The sequence below is a fragment of the Rhinopithecus bieti genome, unplaced genomic scaffold (genome assembly GCF_001698545.2).
Source record: "Rhinopithecus bieti isolate Rb0 unplaced genomic scaffold, ASM169854v2 scaffold_13704, whole genome shotgun sequence".
NCBI lineage: Eukaryota > Metazoa > Chordata > Mammalia > Primates > Cercopithecidae > Rhinopithecus > Rhinopithecus bieti.
In genome coordinates this window covers 4,565,598-4,585,794 of record NW_016808231.1, presented here as the reverse complement: position 1 = coordinate 4,585,794, position 20,197 = coordinate 4,565,598, and the positions used below count along the sequence as shown (strand labels likewise).

Genomic DNA, 20,197 nt, shown 5'->3' with positions numbered 1-20,197 from the left:
AAAAAAAAAAAAAAAAAAAAAAGATGGGATCTCACAGTGTGATTGTGCGGCAGTTGGATTTTCAAATTGTAATAATTCCAATGAATGAATGCAAGGAAGTGTCGTGTTTAACCACGTGGGAAAAGAGTGCTGCTCTGAATGTGAAGTTTGGGTTTAGAATGAAGCGTTGACCTTGTTCTCGGGTCGGTGGATACTGTTAGATCATTTGCATGTGAGAAAAATTATACTAGGTGGGGTGAGGTGGCTCACACCTGTAATCCCAGCACTTTGGGAGGCCAAGGCGGGCAGATCACTTGAGGTCAGGAGTTTGAGACCAGCCTGCTCAACATAGTAAAACCCCGTCGCTACTAAAAATAGAAAAATGAGCTGGGTGTGGTGGTGTACGCTTGTAATCCCAGCTACTCGGGAGGCTGAGGCAGGAGAATCACTTGAACCCGGGAGGCAGAGGTTGTAGTGAGCCGAGGTCACGCCACTGTACTCCAGCCTGGGTGACTGAGAGACTCCATTTCCAAAAAGAAAACAAAAATTATACCAGTGAGAAATTCTAAGAAAAATGATGAAAATTACAACATGGGAAGTTATACAAAAGGAATATCATCTCCAGTAAAAAATAACTTTTACATATTTATAGGTTAACTCTCAGGTAGAGCTGGTCGACTCTGCCAACCCTGCCCCAGCGGGCCTGGCCAGGCCAGGCCGCAATCCCCAGCTGCCCCCTGGTGGCGGCCCAGCACCCTGGGGCTCCCTGGCTTGCGATGCCTCTCCTCCAGGCCTCTGCAGAGAGGGAGGTAGGGCCCCTGGCTGTGCCCACTTCCTCGATTTGCCTGGTGCATGCTCCCTGGAGGTGGGTGTGGCTGCCTGCTGGCCACCTCGGAGGATGCTCCTTACCCCCTGGCCTGGTTCTAGATCTTTGGGGTCAAACAGGGCGGGAGTCCGGAGCATGGCTCCTGCTCTGTCAGAAATGGCTGTTGGGACTCGGCTAACCGGTTCCTGGGAGATCTAGCTTCAGGCCTTGAATCTGATGGTTCTGCTACTTCTGAGCACTAGCGATCTGAGGCGATGCCTCTAAAAGACTCAATTTCGCCAAGTGTGGTGGCTCAGGCATATACTCCCAGCATTTTGGGAGGCCAAGGCAGGAGGATCACTTGAGGACAGGAGTTCGAGATCAGTTTGGGCAACATGGCGAGACCCCATCTCTACAAAAAAAAATTTTTTTTTTTTTTTAGCCAGGAGTGGTGCATGCCTGTAGTCCCAGCTACCAGGGAGGCTGAGGTGGGAGGATCGCTTGGGCCTAGGAGGTCGAGGCTGCAGTGAGCTATGATCATGCCACTTGCACTCTAACCTGAGTGACAGAGTGAGACCCTGTCAGCAAATAAATAAAATTCAGTTTCATGGCAAAATGGAGAACATGAGCTTTGTCTTCCTCAAGAGACTTGTGGGCAGCGGATGTTGAATCTCTGAGGAGGCCATTGGCTCTCCTCCCATGATAGCTGCTGGCCAGGTCCCTCGGAGGGTCTCCCTACCCAGGAGACAACCTCACCCTGCTCCCTGCTCCTGCTCCTGCTCCTGTCAGACTGTCGTGAGTGCAGCCCGAGGAGAAGCCTGGGGTCCCAGGGCCACAGCAGAGCTCCTGTCCTTCCCCAGGCTCCTGCGTGAAGACCAGCTGGGAGCCCACTGCCTGTTGCCACCTCCAACTCCAGCCCCCTCACCATGCACTCCCTGGACGAGCCGCTCGACCTGAAGCTGAGTATCACCAAGCTCCGGGCGGCGAGAGAGAAGCGGGAGAGGACTCTGGGTGTGGTCCGGCCCCGTGCTCTGCACAGGGAGCTGGGCCTGGTGGACGACAGCCCCACACCTGGTTCTCCGGGGTCCCCGCCCTCAGGTACTGGCCCTGGGCAGGGCAGGGGGACTCAGCCCTGATCCAGCCGTGGTGATAGGGAGAATGGCCAAATGTGTCCACCAGCATGTAGCTGCAGCCCCTCTTGGCTTCCAGCTCATGGGAAGCCCACAGGCCCACAGGCTTGTCCTTCCGTCCGCCCAGAAGTGTATGTCTGGAGGGAGGTGGGAGCTGCAATGCCCAGTTCACGTGGCTGGCACGTGCAAACAGGCCTCTGGACAGATCTGGAGGAGTTGATTGGGCAACCCGGCATTCAGAAGGTGTGGCAGAGGTCCCAGGACCTGCACCCTGGGCTGTGGGGTGGTGCAGCTGGCCAACCCAGGCAGTAGAGTCTGGGTCTGAGCCCAGCAGGTGTCTCTCAGGGATGCCCAGTGCTCGGGCCCAGGGTGGCGTGCACCACTTCTGCCCTGCTTCCAAGAGCAGATTCACCCGAAAACCAGATTCACCACTTGTCCGAATGTGAAGGCTATGGGAGCAGCCTAGCCCAAACCTGCCACTTTACAGAAGGGAGCACTGAGGCAGGAAGGGGCCTGGGAAAAGCTAGAAAGATTCCTACCTGTCCGTCTGACAGGGACCCAGGGGCCCTGGGTTCGAGTCCTGTTCTGATATTAACTCTGCGAGCCAGACCATTCCTGTCTGTAAAGCGGGCACTTCCCCTCCCGGCTCACGGGGGCCAAGCTCTGGCGGCTGGTAAAGGTTAGAGGTGGTGGGCAGTGTCCCACACCTGTCAGCTCCATTGGCTGCTCCTCAGATTCCAGGGCTCCCAGTGTGGTCTGGGGGCGTGGCTGGTGTCTGCTCCCAAGGTCACAGTGGGGGTTCAAGGCAGGAGGACCTGGCCCACCAGGACTCTGCTCCAGCATTCCCTGAATTGTGCCTCTCCCTTAGGCTTCCTGCTGAACTCCAAGTTCCCTGAGAAGGTGGAGGGACGCTTTTCAGCAGCCCCTCTCGTGGACCTCAGCTTGTCACCACCATCTGGGCTGGACTCCCCCAATGGCAGCAGCTCGCTGTCCCCTGAGCGTCAGGGCAACGGGGACCTGCCTCCAGTGCCCAGTGCCTCGGTAAGGAGGGGTGAGAGTTCCAGAGAGAGGGGTGGACTGGTTTCCTGGGGTTGCCATGACAAAGTACCCCAAAACTGAGTGATTTAAAACAACAGACATTTTACCCCTCATAGTTCTGGAGGCTGGAGTCTACCTGGAAGGCTCTAGGGGAGAAACTTCCCTGCCTCTCTCCCGCCTTCTGGTGGCTTCTGGCAATGCCTGGCACTCTAGCCTGGTAGCTGCTTCCCTCCAGGCTATGCCCTGTTTTCACATGGCCTTTATCCCTCTGTGTCCAAACCTCTCTCTGCTTTGTCTTATAAAGACACCAGTCATGGCCGGGCATGGTGGCTCACACCTTGTAACTCCAGCACTTTAAGAGGCCAAGGTGGGAAGATTGCTTGAGCCCAGGAGTTCAAAACTAGCCTGGGCAACATAGGAAGACCCCATATCTATTTATTTTTTAATTTAATTTTATTTTGTTTCTTGAGACAGAGTCTTGATCCGTTGCCCAGGCTGGAGTGCAGTGGCTCAGATCTCAGCTCACTGCAACCTCTGCCTCCCAGGTTCAAGCGATTCTCCTGCCTCAGCCTCCCAAGCTGGGACTACAGGTATACACCAGCACACCTGGCTAATTTTGTTTTTTGTTGTTGTTTTTTTGAGACGGAGTCTCGCTCTGTTGCCCAGGCTGGAGTGCAGTGGTGCAATTTTGGCTCACTGCAACTGCAAGCTCCACCTCCAGGGTTCATGCCATTCTCCTGCCTCAGCCTCCCTAGTAGCTGGGACTACAGGCGCCCACCCCCATGCCTGGCTAATTTTTTTTTTTTTTTTTTTTTTGCATTTTTAGTAGAGACGGGGTTTCATTGTGTTAGCCAGGATGGTCTCAATCTCCTGACATCGTGATCCACCCGTCTCGGCCTCCCAAAGTGCTGGAATTACAGGTGTGAACCATCACGCCTGGCCTAATTTTGTATTTTTAGTACAGATGGGTTTTACCATGTTGGCCAGGCTGATCTCAAGTGATCCACCCATCTTGGCTTCCGAAAGTGCTGGGATTACAGGTGTGAGCCACCGCGCCCGGCCTTTTTTTTTTTTTAAGCAGAGTCTCACTCCGTCACCCAGGTTGGAGTGCAGTGGCACAATCGCGGCTCACTGCAGCCTCCGCCTCCCAGGTTCACGCAATTATCCTGCCTCAGCCTCCCAAATAGCTGAGATTACAGGCATGCGCCACCACACCTGGCTAATTTTTGTATTTTTAGCAGAAAGGGGTTTTCACCATGTTGGCCAGGCTGGTCTTGAACTCCTGACCTCAAGTGATCCGCCCACCTCGGCCTCCCAAAGTGCTGGGATTACAGGTGTGAGCCACCGCACCTGGCTATATTTTTTTTTAATTAAGAAAATAAAAATTTAAAAAAGACATCAGTCACTGGATGTAGGGCCCACCCTAATCTAATGTGACTTCATCTTAACTTGATCACATCTGCAAAGACACTAGTTCCAAATAAGGCCACATGCACAGGTAGGGGCTGGGGAGAAGAGGACCTGAATGTCTCTGTTTGAGGACGCCATTCAATCCACTTTAGATGGGACCAGGGGGCTCCAGGCCAGCAGGACCCTAACTAGCTCTCCCCTCGCACCCCAGGACTTCCAGCCACTGCGCTATTTGGATGGTGTCCCCAGCTCCTTCCAGTTCTTCCTGCCCCTGGGCTCTGGGGGGCCCCTGCACCTGCCTGCCTCCTCCTTCCTTACCCCTCCCAAGGACAAGTGCCTCTCGCCAGACCTGCCCCTGCCCAAGCAGCTGGTGTGTCGCTGGGCCAAGGTGAGTGGGGGCCAGGAAGAGTGGTGTGGAGTCCAGGGCAGGTCACCCCGCATGGGCTCAGAACCCTTCCCGGCCCCCACAGTGTAACCAGCTCTTTGAGCTCCTGCAAGACCTGGTGGACCATGTCAACGACTACCATGTCAAGCCCGAGAAGGACGCGGGGTACTGCTGCCACTGGGAGGGCTGTGCCCGCCATGGCCGAGGCTTCAACGCCAGGTGAGGTGGGGTAGAGAGGGGTAGAGGGAGGACTGGGGTGTCCAGTGAGCTGAGCCACACCCCCTGCCCTCCCTGGAGCAGGTACAAGATGCTCATCCACATCCGCACACACACCAACGAGAAACCGCACCGCTGCCCGACCTGTAGCAAGAGCTTCTCCCGCCTGGAGAACCTGAAGATCCACAACCGGTCGCACACAGGTAAGAGGTCGGGGCCGGGCGGCTCAGCCCATGAAGGGGGCACTCAGCTGAGACTGGCTGGGCAGGTCCCCAGGAGGAGGGGACTGTAAGTCGGTCCCAGACCTCAGAGATGAGGGTTGATCTCATCACCCAGGGGTCCCTTTTCCAATGCAGTTTGCTGGGGGAAGCGTCCCCTGAGGGTCAGACCCCCACCCAGCACCTGCTCTTGGAGCACCAATGCCATTTCCTGGGTCCCGTGGGTATCATCTGACTAATGCCACCTCTGTGATCACAGAGGCCAGGTCGGCTTCACTCCTCACTACAGCCCAGGCCCACAGCAGGACACCTCTGGCTGTCGGAGCCACAGATGTAATTTTACATTTCCTCATCACTGCATAAAAAACAGCAAGGCCACGTGCGGTGGCTCACGCCTGTAATCCCAGCACTTTGGGAGGCTGAGGCGGGCAGAACATGAGGTCAGGAGATCAAGACCATCCTGGCTAACATGGTGAAACCCTGTCTCTACTAAAAATACAAAAAATTAGCCGGGCGAGGTGGCGGGCGCCTATAGTCCCAGCTACTCGGGAGGCTGAGGCAGGAGAATGGTGTGAACCTGGGAGGCGGAGCTTGCTGTGAGCCGAGATCCAACCAGTGCACTCCAGCCTGGGCGACAGAGCGAGACTCCATCTCAAAAAAACAAAAACAAAACAAAACAAAAAAATGCAACAAGAAATGGGTAAAATTAATTGTAATATGTATTAAATGTAATTAACAATGTAATTACTTAAATGTAATATGACCCCATACATCCAACATGTTATCAATTCAGTATTAAAGACAAATCGGTGAGATATTGAAGTTCTTCATTTCATGACAAAGCCTCAAGGAGCTGATGTGTATCTTTTTTCCTGGTGTTTATTTCACCCTGGCAGCACATCTCCAGGTGGAGAGCCATGTGTCAGGAGGTCAGTTGCTGCATGTGGCCCCCTGCTGTGGCGAGGGCCAGAAGATGCCTGGTGAACCTTGAGCCATTTGTTGAGTGAGGGCAGTGGTACCCAGGCAGCATTCCCTGTGGCCAGGCCCACGCTGGGTGCCTTGAGCCAGGATGTGATCTCCAAGGCCATGGTTTCTTTTTTTTTCTTGAAACAGACTCACTCTGTCACCCAGGCTGGAGTGCAGTGGCACAATCTCGACTCACTGCAACCTCCACCTCCCGAGTTCAAGTGATTCTCCTGCCTCAGCCTCCCACGTAGCTGGGATTACAGGCATCCACCACCACACCCAGCTAGTTTTCGTATTTTTAGTAGAGATGGGGTTTCACCATGTTGGCCCGGCTGGTCTGGAACTCCTGGCCTCAAGTGATCTGCCTGCCATGGTGCTTCCCAAAGTACTGAAATTACAGGCATGAACCACCGGGCCTGGCCTCCAAGGCCATGTTCTGCTGCTGAAAGGCACACCCTCTGTAGCAGAGGGTGCAGGGCGATGCCAGTCAGAGCTGGAGTCAACCAGCCTGGCTTTTCAGAAAGCCTCTGTGCCCTACTTGGGGCCCGATCTCATGCCATGTGCCGGGGATGCCCCCTGCCCCCAGAATTGGGGCGCCCGTGCTCCCAGGGAGTGCTTGGCCTGGAGGATGTTGAGTACATGGGGTGAGACCCAGGAAGGGGAGAGGCCCCTCACGGCAGCTCTGCACCGCACCACTCTGCAGGTGAGAAGCCCTACGTCTGCCCCTACGAGGGCTGCAACAAGCGCTATTCCAACTCCAGTGACCGCTTTAAGCATACACGCACCCACTACGTGGACAAGCCCTACTACTGCAAGATGCCCGGCTGCCACAAGCGCTACACGGACCCCAGCTCACTGCGCAAGCACATCAAGGCCCACGGCCACTTCGTGTCCCACGAGCAGCAAGAGCTCCTGCAGCTGCGCCCACCCCCCAAGCCACCACTGCCCGCCCCCGACGGCGGCCCCTATGTCAGTGGGGCCCAGATCATCATCCCCAACCCAGCTGCCCTCTTTGGAGGCCCTGGTCTTCCCGGCCTGCCCCTACCCCTGGCCCCCGGCCCCCTCGACCTCAGTGCCCTGGCCTGTGGCAACGGTGGGGGCAGTGGGGGTGGGGGGGGCATGGGCCCTGGGCTGCCAGGCCCCGTCCTGCCTCTCAATCTGGCCAAGAACCCGCTGCTGCCCTCGCCCTTTGGGGCTGGCGGACTGGGCTTGCCTGTGGTCTCCCTCCTCACTGGCGCCGCTGGTGGCAAGGCCGAGGGGGAGAAGGGGCGTGGGTCGGTGCCCACCAGGGCCCTGGGCATGGAGGGCCGCAAGACGCCCCTCGAAAGGACGGAGAGCAGCTGCTCCCGGCCAAGCCCCGATGGACTCCCCCTGCTGCCAGGCACTGTGCTGGACCTGTCCACGGGCGTCAACTCGGCCGCCAGCAGCCCAGAGGCGCTGGCCCCTGGCTGGGTGGTCATCCCGCCGGGCTCGGTGCTGCTCAAACCGGCTGTGGTGAACTGAGCCCACCCTGCAGACAGCTGTGGTGGCCCCGCCGGCAGCTCCGGCACTGCCCCCGACGAACGGAAACTCTTCTGTGAAATAGCAATAATGTCCTACTGCCCGGACAGCCCCAGCCCAGCCCACCGGGGAGCAAGGATGGTGCTAGGTCATTTATGGCTGGCCTCCCAGCCCCCAGGTGGGGACCTGGCCTGTCATGCAGGGAGAGCTGTGCTCCTGGGTGCTGAAGCCTCGCTCCTCTCTGTTCCCCACCACCCGGCCCTCAGCTTCTACGGGGCTTTCCCCTGCCCAACCTCCTCCTCTTTCCCTCTCCCACCCTGGCACCTCCCTCACCTAGTAACCACCCAGGGCAAGTCGCCCTCTCCCAGCAAAGGGGGCGGGTGGGGTGGTATCTGCCCTCCCTGCTGGCACCAGGCTCTCCCTTCCTGAGGGGAGCCCCCAGGGAGGCCTGTCCTTCCCTCCTAGGCTCACCCAGCCCCTGCCTTGGGGGCTCCTTAGACCCCTTTCCCTCTGACCCTGCCTCCAGAGGGAAAGCAAGACAGATGCAGGCCCCTGCAAAGCCCCAGGCAGAAGCACGCCCACCAGGACAAGGCGCCTCCCACTAGTTAGAAGGGAGACCCGCTCTGTAGCTGCCCTCCTCACCCTAGGCCAGGCCCACAGCACCAGACGGGATAGCTGGTCACTCCACCCCTGCACCCCGGGGCCTCTTCCTCTACCTTTTGGGGCACCCTGGGAGCGTGGGAAGCAGGTCTAAGGGCCCCTGAGCTGTCAAGGGGAGGTGCCAGGCCAGCTGTGGTGCCAGGACACTGAATGGCTCAGGGAGCATGTGGGGCCAGGCCCAGCACCCGGTCTTCCTCCTTCCACCCCCGCTGGGCCTGGCCTGGGCAGCGCCCCCTACAGAGGCCTTCGGGTCCTTGGTTCTGTACCAGGAAGGAGAGGCTAGCTGGGGACGACTGACCACAGGCTGGGACACAGCTCCTGGTCTGGGGACTCCAAGTGACAGCATGCAGGGGAGGGGGCTCCCAGTCAGCACTGTGTCGGGAGCTTTCTGGAGGCTGTGGACTGAAGGCCTGAGGGAAGCAGTGGCTGGAGGAGGGCACCAACCCGTAACACATTGCTTCCTCTGGCTTTTCCCTGCTGGGCTGCTTTCTCAGAGGCACTTCCCCACCCCTAACACCCAGCGGGGCCCCCCCTCTTCCGGTTCTGTGCCACTCAGAGGGACCCTGACGGAGGCCAGAACCACTTAAGGGTGTTGGAGGGCCTTGCGCCCCCCCATCTGGGGCCTTTCCCCGCTCCCTCTCCCGCCTGGCAGCTGGGAGTTCTCGTTTCTAGGCCTGCCCTATCACCAGGCCTCAGAGTGGCCAGGCCCTTCCATCTCCCCATCTGTAGAACGAGGCAACTGCCCGGACAGCCTTGGGGTCCTTAGTGACCCTGCAGTTCCTCTGGCAGCTCTGCTGACCCCACCCTCTCCTGGACTGCCCTTCTGTCCCAGAGGGGTCACCCTGACTCGGCCCACCTTGCCACTGGGCTTCGGACTCCAGCCCTGACAGGGCCCAGCCACACTGGCTCTGCCCCTCGAAGGGGCTATGGGCAAGGTAGGAGGGAGCTGGTCTCCTTTCGTTGGGCCCCACCCAGGCCCTGAGCACCCCCACCCCTGTGAGGGCCCCAGGCCTTAAGTCCCTGGTGGGGTCATGGGTTTTCGACTTGAGCAGAGCGGAGGAACAGGGCACTGGAAGGCTGACAAGCTCAGCATGCGACTCCGTGACGGACCAGGCTCCGCAGGGCTGGTGTACTTTTTGTGGTTGTCATTGGTTTGTTGTTGCACATTCCAGGATGTCAGTATTTTAACAGGTTCTAAGTGCCTTTCTATTGTAGCTTATGTTTTTCCTCCTCTTGGCTCCATTGCTGTTAGCATAGAGTTTTAAAAAAAGAGATAAGCTAATGACTATAACAATATATTCCTCCATGGGAGAGGAGGTTTATAAAGAAACAATAAAAGTGAGTTGCAAAGATGGCTTGTGTATCGTGGATGTGCCAGGAACCTGGCCCTGACATGCAGTCACCACTGCCCTGAGCCCCTGCAGGCCTGATCTGGGCTTTCTCCCCAACCCTGCAGGTTCCCCTCCTTCTCAGGCTGCCGCTGAGAGCAGGAACTGGAAGCCTGGGAAGGAGGTAGGTGCTGAGGGCGCACAGGTGACAGGAGCTGAGGGAAGATTCCAGGCAGAGCATCCCAGGGTTCAGGCTGTCAGCCCACTACTGTTCGCTGTGGCTTTGGTGAGTGGCGGGCAAAGGCCCGTCTTCGCCCAGCCGCATTCTGGGGTATCGTGCCCAGATTACTGAGGTGCTAGGTGCAAACCTGCCCCAGAGACAGGGTGGCTGCCGACAGAGCTCTTGGGGCAGAGACGCCACGAGAGGGAGCCTAACGCTGGCTCGGGCGCTGTGGAAGCAGGAGCGGCTGCATCCTGTACGTGACAGGACTCAGCTGGGACCCACTGGCTGGCTGCCCGCCAACCTCACCCAGCCAGGCCCTTCTGGGCTGTTAAAGGCTGCTGCCTCCCCATCCTCAGCACCCACAGCCCTGCAAGTGGCAGGAGGAGCAACCTGCCTTCTGGAATCTGGACACATGCACACGAGAAATGCAGAAAAGACATTTATTACCAAGCTATAAATTAGAGGTGGCGGGGTGGGTGGGGGGAGCCGAGAAGTCACGTGTGGGGCTTCTGCCCTTTTTCTCTGTCCTCCTGGGCCTGGATTTTGAGTTCCTCATCCAGGCGCTCCTTTGCGCGGACCACCTAGTGGGTCACAGATAGTCAGGCCAGGAGGCCAAGCCTCTGCCCCATACCCCTTGCCCACATGGGACAGCCTCTTCCTGTCAGCCCAGGTCCATTTTTTGGAGGGCAGTGGGTGGATACTAATGCTTCCTTCAGCGGCGCCCCAGGGTCAGGGGGTGGTCTGGGGAGACAGAGCTGAGCTGCAGGGGCCCAGCGCATGCTGTGACCTCTGTGAACTAAAAGCTGTTTCTAGCACCCCACCGGCTGTGGCTCCTGCTCCTTCCAAGTCCCAGCTGCTGGGAGGGAGGGCTGCTGTCTGGGGTGACACAGCCTGAGTGGCTGGACTCCGCAGAGCTGAATTAGTCAGAGGGGTGGCAGTTCAGGGGGACTCCCTGAGGCTCGGGCACCATGGGAAGGCCCAGCAGTTTTCTGTGCCAACCCCTTGGCCAGCTCCCCCGACTGGGAATCGAGTCCCAGGTGAGGAGAGGGGGTCCCATGACTGACTTCCTCCCAGAATCAAAGACCACTCACCTTTGACTGCAGGTAGAAAGAGCCACCCACGGATTTGTCATTCACCTTAAATAAGTGTTCATAGTTCTGCAAAGGAGAGGGGACGGGTGAGAGGGCTGCAGACTGCAGGCGAGAGACGCTGGGCAGGCTATGTGGGGCCACATCAGAGAGGCAACAGGGCTCCTCTCCACCCTGTGTGCCACATGCAGCTGTTGTGGCCACTGAGGGGCAGAGATGAAGACGGGTACCCTGGAGGGCGACTCGGCTGCTACCAGCAGGCACTCTGTCTCTACAACTGTCCTGCCTCAGGCCTAAAACTTCACCAGTAACAGTGGCTCCCGCGACTTGGAGTCCGAGCTGGGTATGACTGCAGCCTCCACATCGGGCCTCCTTGGCTAGGCCTCCCTTCACTCTTCCCGCCCTGGCAGCCTCTCCCCTTCAAACTTCGGGCGGCCTAGTGGCCTCACCTTCTGGACCTCCTCGGGGTTCAGCTTGGACACGTTGAGAATCTGCTGTGCCTCCTGGAGGCTGAGGCCGGAGAGGTTGGAAGCGGCTGCAGACCGGTGTCCAGCGCGTCCTCGGGCATCAGCTGCGGCCCGGCTGGCTGTGTGGACATGTGGGTGATCACTCAGTCCTCAGCAGCCCAGACTTCACCCTGGGCCTTCCAAGTTGGTGGCTCACCTCTGCCACTGGCACAGGATGAGAGACACAGGGACAGGTGGCTAGGATCTGCCTCTTCTCCAGGAGTGGTTTCTTTTTTAGGGGGTAGAGGCTGGGAAAGTGAGGACAGACGTGCCTCACTGGAGGATAAGGGCAGGGTGTGACCACTAAAACTGGCTCCTGGTCCCCAACCTAGACCATGAGATGACCCTGTCCCCCAACTGCCATATCCCAGGAGCACAGCAAATTGGGGAGCTTTAGGCTATGATGGGGACTGTACAGTGGGGCTGCGGGCATGAGAGGGCTCTGCAGCAGCCCAGCTGCCCACCTGTCACCTAGACTACCAAAGCCACTGCCTTGGGTGACCTGTTCCCTTTCAGTGACCCCAGAAACTAGAATCAGGAGCTGCTAAACTTTTCCTAAAGCCTCAGAGAGTAGCTATTTTAGGCTTTGCGGACTAATGAGCCTGCACTGGAACCATTCAACTCTGCCTTGAAAGCAGCCTGTCAGCCGGGCACAATGGCTCACTCCTGTAATCCCAGCACTTTGGGAGGCCGAGACGGGCAGATCACGAGGTCAAGAGATCGAGACCATCCTGGCCAACATGGTGAAACCCTGTCTCTACTAAAAGTACAAAAATTAGCTGAGCGTGGTGGCACATGCCTGTAGTCTCAGCTACTCGGGAGGCTGAGGCAGGAGCATTGATTGAACCCAGGAGGCAGAGGTTGCAGTGAACTGAGATCACACCACTGTACTCCAGCCTGGGCGACAGAGTGAGACTGTCTCAAAAGGAAAAAAAAGGCTGTGTGCGGTGGCTCACGCCTGTAATGCCAGCAGCACTTTGGGAGGCCGAGGTGGGTGGATCACCTGAGGTTGGGAGTTCAAGACCAGCTTGACCAACATGGAGAAACCCCGTCTCTACTAAAAATACAAAATTAGCTGGACGTGGTGGCGAATGCCTGTAATCCCAGCTACTCAGGAGGCTGAGGTAGGAGAATCACTTGAACCTGGGAGGTGGAGGTTGCAGTGAGCCAAGATCTCGCCATTGCACTCCAGCCTGGGCAACAAGAGCGAAAACTCCATCTCAAGAAAAAAGAAAGCAGCCTGTGGGTGTGTCTGTGTTCCAATTAAATCAATTTACAAAACCAGGGCCAGGTGCTGTGGCTCACACCTGTAATCCCAGCACTTTGAGGAGGGCGGATCACCTGAGGTCAGGCGTTCCAGACCAGCCTGGCCAACATGGTAAAACCCCGTCTCTACTAAAAATACAAAAATTAGCCCGGTGTGGTGTCGGGTGCTTGTAATCCCAGCTACTCAGGAGGCTGAGGCAGGAGAATCACTTGAACCAGGAGGCAGAGGTTGCAGCGAGCCGAGATTGCCCCACTGCACTCCAGCCTGGGTGACAGAGTGAGACTCCAACTCAAAAAAAAAAAAAATTATGTTTACAAAACCAGGTATCCGGATGGGCCACTGTGCCAGCTCCTGCCCCGGATGCTGTTGATAACCAGGTCCCCACTGAAGGATGCCCTGGTCTGCCACCACTCCCCACCATGGGAAGTGCCCCAGGCTACCCACACTGCAGAACCAGCAGGTCTGAGGTGCCCATGGCTACGGGTAAAATCTGACCTGGAGAGGAACTCCCAGCCCAAAGGGGAGACAGACCCATGCTTACCTGCAAACTCCTGCCGCAGGGCCCGTGCAAAGGCCCTGCCCACCACCTGCACACCCATCACAATGATCTGCGCCAGGTACTTGGCCTGTGGGTAAATCAGGCACCCACTTAGCAGGCTGCTCCCTGTGGGCCCACAGAGACGGGCCCTGGAAACGGCTGCCAAGGGGCAAGGCTCCTGGAGACCCGAGGTCACGAAGCACAGAGCTGCAGCCCCAGGCCACCCCCTCCAAAGCACCCTGAATGAAAGCTTCCGTGGTGGGTGGCTTACTCACTCAATGGGCAGGCAGTTGGGGTGGGTGAACTTGACGGAGCTCCCAGAGTCAGACTGGCCCCCCATCATCCTTCAGAAAAGGCGGAGAGGAGCAAGGCAAAGTGGCTGCAGTCACCAGCTTCAGGAAGAAACACTGTGGTCTCGGACCCAGAACCTGGTAGTATCTCACTCTCGACCCTGGGGCCCACAATCACTCTTCTTGAGTTTCTGAGATCAGGCCCAACCTTTATTTTACCAATGGGGAAACAGATCTGTCCTAATTCTCCCAAGTCTGATGAGTTTAAGTCCGTTCCATTCAATAAAACAAAGTTACTAAGCAAACTTGTTGCCATCTTCAAGGAACTAAAAGCCCACTAAAAGGGTATTTAAACACACTATGGACCAAATGATGAGGGAGAGTCAGGCTCGCTCATTTGTTCAAACATCTGCTGAGAGTCTACTCTGCTCAGCACTTGAGCACAAAGCTACACAGAACCTGGTCCCTGCCCTGAGTCGGAGCATACTGCTGGTCCGGCAGGGAAACCCACTGTCGCACAGCAGGGTGAACATGCTGGAAGGCTGCACGTGTGATCCCATGCCCCACGGAGGCCCTGGGGAAGACTCAGTAAGAGGCGACCGGAAGCACAGAGTCGAGAAGAAAAGCTCAAGACTGAGATGGGATTCTGTGACAGGAGGGGATTCCTCCTGGGCTGGGCTTTGCAGGGCAGGTAGAATCATGACGGAAATACTAGGGCTTTCTAGGCAAAAGGACTGGGTTGAGCCAAAACTGGCAGGAGAGAAGGCAGAAGGGAGTTCCTGCAAGCAGCGAACAGCCTACGCTGGCCTGGGAAAGACTGGGAATCTGGCAGATGACAGGGAAAGATGCACAGATCTTATGTGAAACAAAGAGATTATATATAGACAGCATTTACAAAGGACCTTGTGACTGTGAAGCTGTAGACACGGGGGCGTGGCGCGGGCTGGAGGCGGCTAGGCATAGGTTGAAAGCTCATGCGGCACAGCAGAGTGACTTTCCCTTTCTTCCTAGTGCTTTTCTGTAGATTTCCCTTCAGTCAACAAGTACCAACTGAGCCCGCACACCAGGCACAGCGCCAAAGACCCAAACACGTTCAATTCATTGTGCCTTTTAATTCTGACAACTCAGGGGTGGGGGGGCCGGGGTTGGTGACTAGCCTGAGGACACACCAGTGGGTGTGTGGGTGCCTCAGAGGCAGACGGGAAACCCAAGGCTGGCGCTATCAGTCACGGCAGCCACTACGGAGGATCCCGGGGTCTGAAGGGAGGGCTCCTGGGCAAGCCGACAAGTATCAAGAACCCAACCCAGAGGCCAGAAGGGCTCACTCCAGATTCCAGTGGATTCGACTTCAGAGCTGGCCTTCTTCAGCCTCCGAGGACCTGCTCTTTCCTTAACAGGCGGGATGTAATTACGGGCCATTAGGGGAATGAACAAACACAAGTGGGTTAAGATTTCAAAAGTAGGTGGAAACTTCGTAACTTCTAGATTTCACAGCAGAAAGCAGAGGCCAGAGAAGACCCTCCTGTGATCACAGCGAGGGGCAGGGCTCTGGCCAGCTGTACCCTCCTGTAATCATGGAGAGGGGCAGGGCTGGGGCTGTACTGCAGGCGAGGACGGGTCAGGAATGCACCTGCTGACACCTGCGGTCTCACGTGACTTCGCCTCCGTCCTACAGCCCCTCCCGAGTGGAACAGGAGGCTCAGGGATGGGATGCTGGTGCAGTCTGAAGGACAGAGGTGAAAGGCAGAGGGTCCCCTAGGCCTGAAACACAGCTCAGGTCTCAAACTACCCCTCCCACCAACTCGGTCCCTCTGCTGCTATCGCACGGCCTTGCAATCACTTGTTTACTATTCTGCCAAGGCCAATGACTGTTGCAAAATAATGAACGTTAAGAGCGGAGGTCATAACTGGGGAGCTTCCCCAACCACCCCTGCACACTTCAAACCAAAGTGGCGTGATGGCCTGTGGCTTTAGCTGCCTAGAGCTGCAGGGCAGAGGGTGGCTGGACTGCAAAGTTTCAGCAGACTGGACGGCCCATTGAGGCCAGCAAGGTTCCTGCGGGAGGCATCTCCCAGAAGAGGCAGTGTAGTGTAATGGTTATACCTGCAGGCTTTGAGATAACCTGTGTGCAAATCCCAGCTGTGTGACCACAGACATGTTCTCAACTCCTTTGAGCCCCAGTGTGCCTACCTGTAAAATGTGGCCACCAATAAAGCTGTCATATGGATTAAATGAGATAATGCCTTTCAAGTGCCTGGCACAGAGCCTAATGGTACAGTAGAAGCTCAATCAACATTGGTTTTCATTCCTTACTGTCTCCCAAACTCTGTCAATGGCCAGGCATTATGAAGTAACAAAACTTCTTTCAAAACAGCAGCTCATTTGATATAGGCCCTTTGCTTCCTCAGGGGTGAAGGCTGCAGGGTGAAGCCTTCCTGCAGGGTGCTCCTGCAGGGGTGCTTCCTGCATGGGGGCTCCTGCAGGGGTGCTTCCTGCAGGGGTGAAGGCACCATACTACATTCCCTCAGGGAGCTGGGAAGGAGCAAGGCAGCAGAATGAGAACCACGCTGACCTGGGACCAGAAGCCTAGCTTTGTTTCTCAATAGCTGTGTGCCCCTGGACAAGTTACTCAACCTCTCTGAACCTGTTTTTTTTGTTTGTTTGTTTTGGGTTTTCTATTATTTATTTTTTTGAGACTGAGTCTCGCTTTGTCACTCAGGCTAGAGTGCAGTGGCTTGATCTCAGTTCACTGCAACCTCCGCCTCCCAGGTTCAAACGATTCTCCTGCCTCACCCTCCCAAGTAACTGGGATTACAGGTGAACACAACCAAGCCTAGCTAAGTTTGAATTTTTAGTAGAGATGAGGTTTCACCATGTTGGTCAGGCTGGTCTCAAACTCCTGACCTCAGGTGATCCACCTGCCTCGGCCTCCCAAAGTGCTGGGATAACAGGCGTGAGACACCACACCCGGCCTTTTTTATTTTTTGAAGCAGAGTCTAACTCTGTCGTCCAGGCTGGAGTGCAGTGGTGCAATCATGGCTCACTGGCAGCCTCAGCCTCCCAGCCTCAATAGATTCTCCTGCTTAAGCCTCTAAGTAGCTGCAGCTACTTGTACTCAGCCTCCGAGCACCTGCTCTTTTCCTTAACAGGCGGGATGTGATATGGGCCATTAGGGGAATGAACAAACACAGGTGGGTTAGGATTTCACAAGTAGGTGGAAACTTCGTAACTTCTGGAGGCTGGGCACACGCCACCACACTTGGCTCAATTTTTGTATTTTTCTGGAGAGATGGGGTTTCACCATGTTGCCCAGGTATGGTCTTGCACTCCTAGGTTCACATGATCTGCCTGCCTCAGCTTCCCAAAGTGCTGGGATTATAGGCGTGCGCCACTGTGCCCAGCCTACCTCAGTTTTCTTAACTGCGAAATGGAGAGAATAATGCCTTCCTCACAAGAGGACAAAAGGCTCTCAGGAGGCAATGCCGTTAACACCACATGGACGGACAGTGGCAGGCCCAGAACTAGGCGGTGCAGCCACGCCCCTCATCCACCTATCCAGTACCCCAACGTCCCCTGAGCTTCCACCATGGGTCAGGCTGCATTCAGAGCTCATTCACAGGGAGATCTCTGCCAGCTGTGGCTACCATGGGTGACCAAACCAACCACTGCCTGAGGCCCCTCCCAGAGGCTCCAAACATCCCATAGTCCACTGACTGACACTTGGGCCTGAGGGTCCCAGGTGAGATGACCCAGCTGACTTGGCATTCAACTTCAGGCCACGCGGCTGTCATAGAGCAACAGTTAGAAGCACAGGATTCAACCCTGGCATGTGTGGAGGCAGCACATGTACCTCCTTGCTGGGTAGCAACCTGGCCCGAGGCAGGACCAGAGCCCAGCAGCTGGGACCACACAGTGCTGTGGGAGGCACTCAGCAATGGGGCTTACACTGACTTGTGTCTGAGATTCCCGTGCAATGGGCCTTTGAGGCCAAGCCCCAGGCTCCGGGTACATAAGCAGACAGCCTGAGACTCACTCTCTTCTCAAGGACACTCTGGTCACCCAGGGCCCCTGAAAACAGATACGGGCATCACAACTAGACAGGAGAAAGGTTGGGACCACAACTGCAGCACGTGCCACGACATTCGGGGCCTGGCCAGTGGCTGGCACAGCAGGTGCCCCCGATGCATCTGAATGAATATGGCTGCTGCAGCCTTGCTGTCTCATGAACTCCATGTCCCCAGGCAGGGTTTCCAAGCGCCTCCTAACCCTTCTGCAGGAGGGTTCTGGCCATCTCCCAGAACACACACAATTCTCCACTGCCACCTGCAGATTCGGTCCACTCCCCAGTGTGGCATTCGCAGCGCCTGGTCTGGCCTCAACTTCTCACCCTCATCTCTCTCCACGCTGCAACCACACCCTCCGATCCTAGAGCCGCTCTCATACTTCTGTACTCCTCAGGGCCTTTGCTGTTCTGAGTTCCTCCACCTTGAACATCCTCCCTTCTACCCTGATCCTGTCAAAACCCAACATCCCTCAGGACTTAACATCATCCCCCCATCTCTCAGGTGAAATCCTTCCCAGGCTTTCCCACGTATACCTTCCGACAGCACTTTCTTTTTTTTTTTTTGGAGACAGAGTCTGGCTCTGTGGCCCAGGCTGGAGTGCAGTGGCGCGATCTCGGCTCACTGCAACCTCCGCCTCCCAGGTTCAAGCAATTTTTCTGCCTCAGCCTCCTGAGTGGATGGGACTACAGGCGTCCACCACCACACCCAGCTAATTTTTTTTTTTTTTTTTGAGATGGAGTTTCGCTCCTGTTGCCCAGGCTGGAGTGCAATGGCATGATTTTGGCTCACCGCAACCTCCGCCTCCTGGGTTCAAGCAATTCTCCTGCCTCAGCCTCTCGAGCAGCTGAGATTACAGGCATGCGCCACCACGCTCAACTAATTTTGTATTTTTAGTAGAGACGGGGTTTCTCCATGTTGATCAGGCTGGTCTCGAACTCCCGACCTCAGGTGATCCATCCGCCTCGGCCCCCCAAAGTGCTATGATTAAAGGTGTGAGCCACTGCGCCCGGCCAATTTTTTGTATTTTTAGTACAGACAGGGTTTCACCGTGTTGCCCAGGCTGGTCTCAAACCCCTGAGCTCAGGCAATCGACCCGCCTTGGCCTCCCAAAGTGCTGGGATTACAGGTGTGAGTCACTGCGCCCAGTCAGCACTTTTTTTTTTGAGATGGAGTCTCGCTCTGTCACCAAGCTGGAGTGCAGTGGCATGACCCTGGGCTCACTGCAAGCTCCGCCTCCCATGTTACGCCATTCTCCTGCCTCAGCCTCCTGAGTAGCTGGGACTACAGCCGCCCGCCACCACGCCCGGCTAATTTTTTGTATTTTTCATAGAGACGGGGTTTCACCGTGTTAGCCAGGATGGTCTCAATCTCCTGACCTCGTGATCCGTCCGCCTCGGCCTACCAAAGTGCTGGCATTACAGGCGTGAGCCACCATGCCCGGCCTGCAGCCACTTCTTAACTAACATAGTGATAAGGATAACGTAACAGCTAACAGCTTACAAGTGCCAGCCCCTGAGCTGAGGCTTTATGTAGAGTCTCTCATGTAATGTTTATGAAGTCCTGCTGTCATTGTCCTTATTTTACAGATAAGGAACCTGAGCCCCAGACAGTTTTGACTCCTCCATAGTCATGCATCCCACGGTGTCAGAGACCTCTTTTGAGCCCAGCTCTGTCCCAAAACTCATGAGGTTTTTTGTTTGTTTGTTTTTTGAGATAGGATCTCTGTCTGTCGCCCAGGCTAGGATGCAGTGCAGCGATCCTAGCTCACTGGAGCCTTGAATTCCTGGGCTCAAACGATCCTCCTACCTTAGACCCCCAAGTAGTTGGGCCTACAGGTGAGTGCTAGCACACCCGGATAATTTTTATATTTTTGTAGTGATGGGGTCTTGCTGTGTTGCCCAGGATGGGTCTCCTAGGCTGGAGTACAGTGGTACGATCACAGCTTAGTGCAGCCTCAACCTCCTGGGGCTCAGGTGATCCTCCCATCTCATCCTCCCGAGTAGCCTCAGCCTCCTGGGTAGTTAGGACAACAGGCATGCTCCACTATGCCCAGCTAATGTTTTATATTTTTTGTAGTTAGGTGTCGCCACATTGCCAGGCTGGTCTCAAACTTCTGGGCCCAAGCAGTCCTCCTGCCTCGGACTCCCAAAGTGCTGGGATTATAGGCCTGAGCCACTGCACCCAGCGTGACAGTATATTAACAGGAAAAGTTAATATACTTTTCAAGACCATCCTGGGGAACACAGTGAAACCCCGTCTCTACCGAAAATACAAAAAAAAAAAAAAAAATTAACCAGGCATGGTGGCGGGCGCCTGTAGTCCCAGCTTCTAGAGAGGCTGAGGCAGGAGAATGGCGTGAGCCCAGGAGGCTGCGGAGCTTGCAGTGAGCGGAGATCGGGCCACTGCACTCCAGCCTGGGCGACAGAGCAAGACTCCATCTCAAAAAAAAAAAAAAGTGGCTGCAACAGAGTCACTTGGGGAACTTATGTATGCAGAACCTCCAGGGATAGGGCTCAAGAACCTGAACTTTTATTTCCCCCCGCCCCTTTTTTTTTTTTTGAGGCGGAGTCTCGCTCTGTCGCCCGG

General features: G+C 56.1%; 2 protein-coding genes across 4 annotated transcripts; one reads left to right on the top strand and one right to left on the bottom strand.

Moving 5' to 3' along the window:
• The first annotated feature begins 1,366 nt into the window (after positions 1 to 1,366).
• GLIS2 (GLIS family zinc finger 2) lies at positions 1,367 to 9,659 on the top strand. The gene is made up of 6 exons (XM_017886332.1): positions 1,367 to 1,882; positions 2,783 to 2,955; positions 4,574 to 4,750; positions 4,833 to 4,966; positions 5,048 to 5,166; positions 6,851 to 9,659. The coding sequence occupies exons 1-6, from the start codon at positions 1,711 to 1,713 to the stop codon at positions 7,648 to 7,650; spliced, it is 1,575 nt and encodes a 524-aa protein (XP_017741821.1). The 5' UTR covers positions 1,367 to 1,710; the 3' UTR covers positions 7,651 to 9,659.
• A 625-nt stretch (positions 9,660 to 10,284) lies between these two features.
• PAM16 (presequence translocase associated motor 16) lies at positions 10,285 to 16,197 on the bottom strand. Of its 3 annotated transcripts, none has more exons than XR_001888037.1 (5): positions 13,533 to 16,197; positions 13,261 to 13,345; positions 11,396 to 11,700; positions 10,950 to 11,015; positions 10,285 to 10,439 (listed from the first exon to the last, which is right to left on the bottom strand). XR_001888037.1 is itself a non-coding variant. In XM_017886330.1 (5 exons), the coding sequence occupies exons 2-5, from the start codon at positions 13,316 to 13,318 to the stop codon at positions 10,353 to 10,355; spliced, it is 348 nt and encodes a 115-aa protein (XP_017741819.1). In that variant the 5' UTR covers positions 13,319 to 13,345; positions 13,533 to 16,186; the 3' UTR covers positions 10,285 to 10,352. The 3 variants fall into 3 exon arrangements, 1 of the variants encoding a protein (XP_017741819.1); XR_001888038.1 differs by having other exon boundaries at positions 11,396 to 11,617; positions 13,533 to 16,193; XM_017886330.1 differs by having other exon boundaries at positions 11,396 to 11,532; positions 13,533 to 16,186.
• Between the last annotated feature and the right edge of the window lie 4,000 nt (positions 16,198 to 20,197).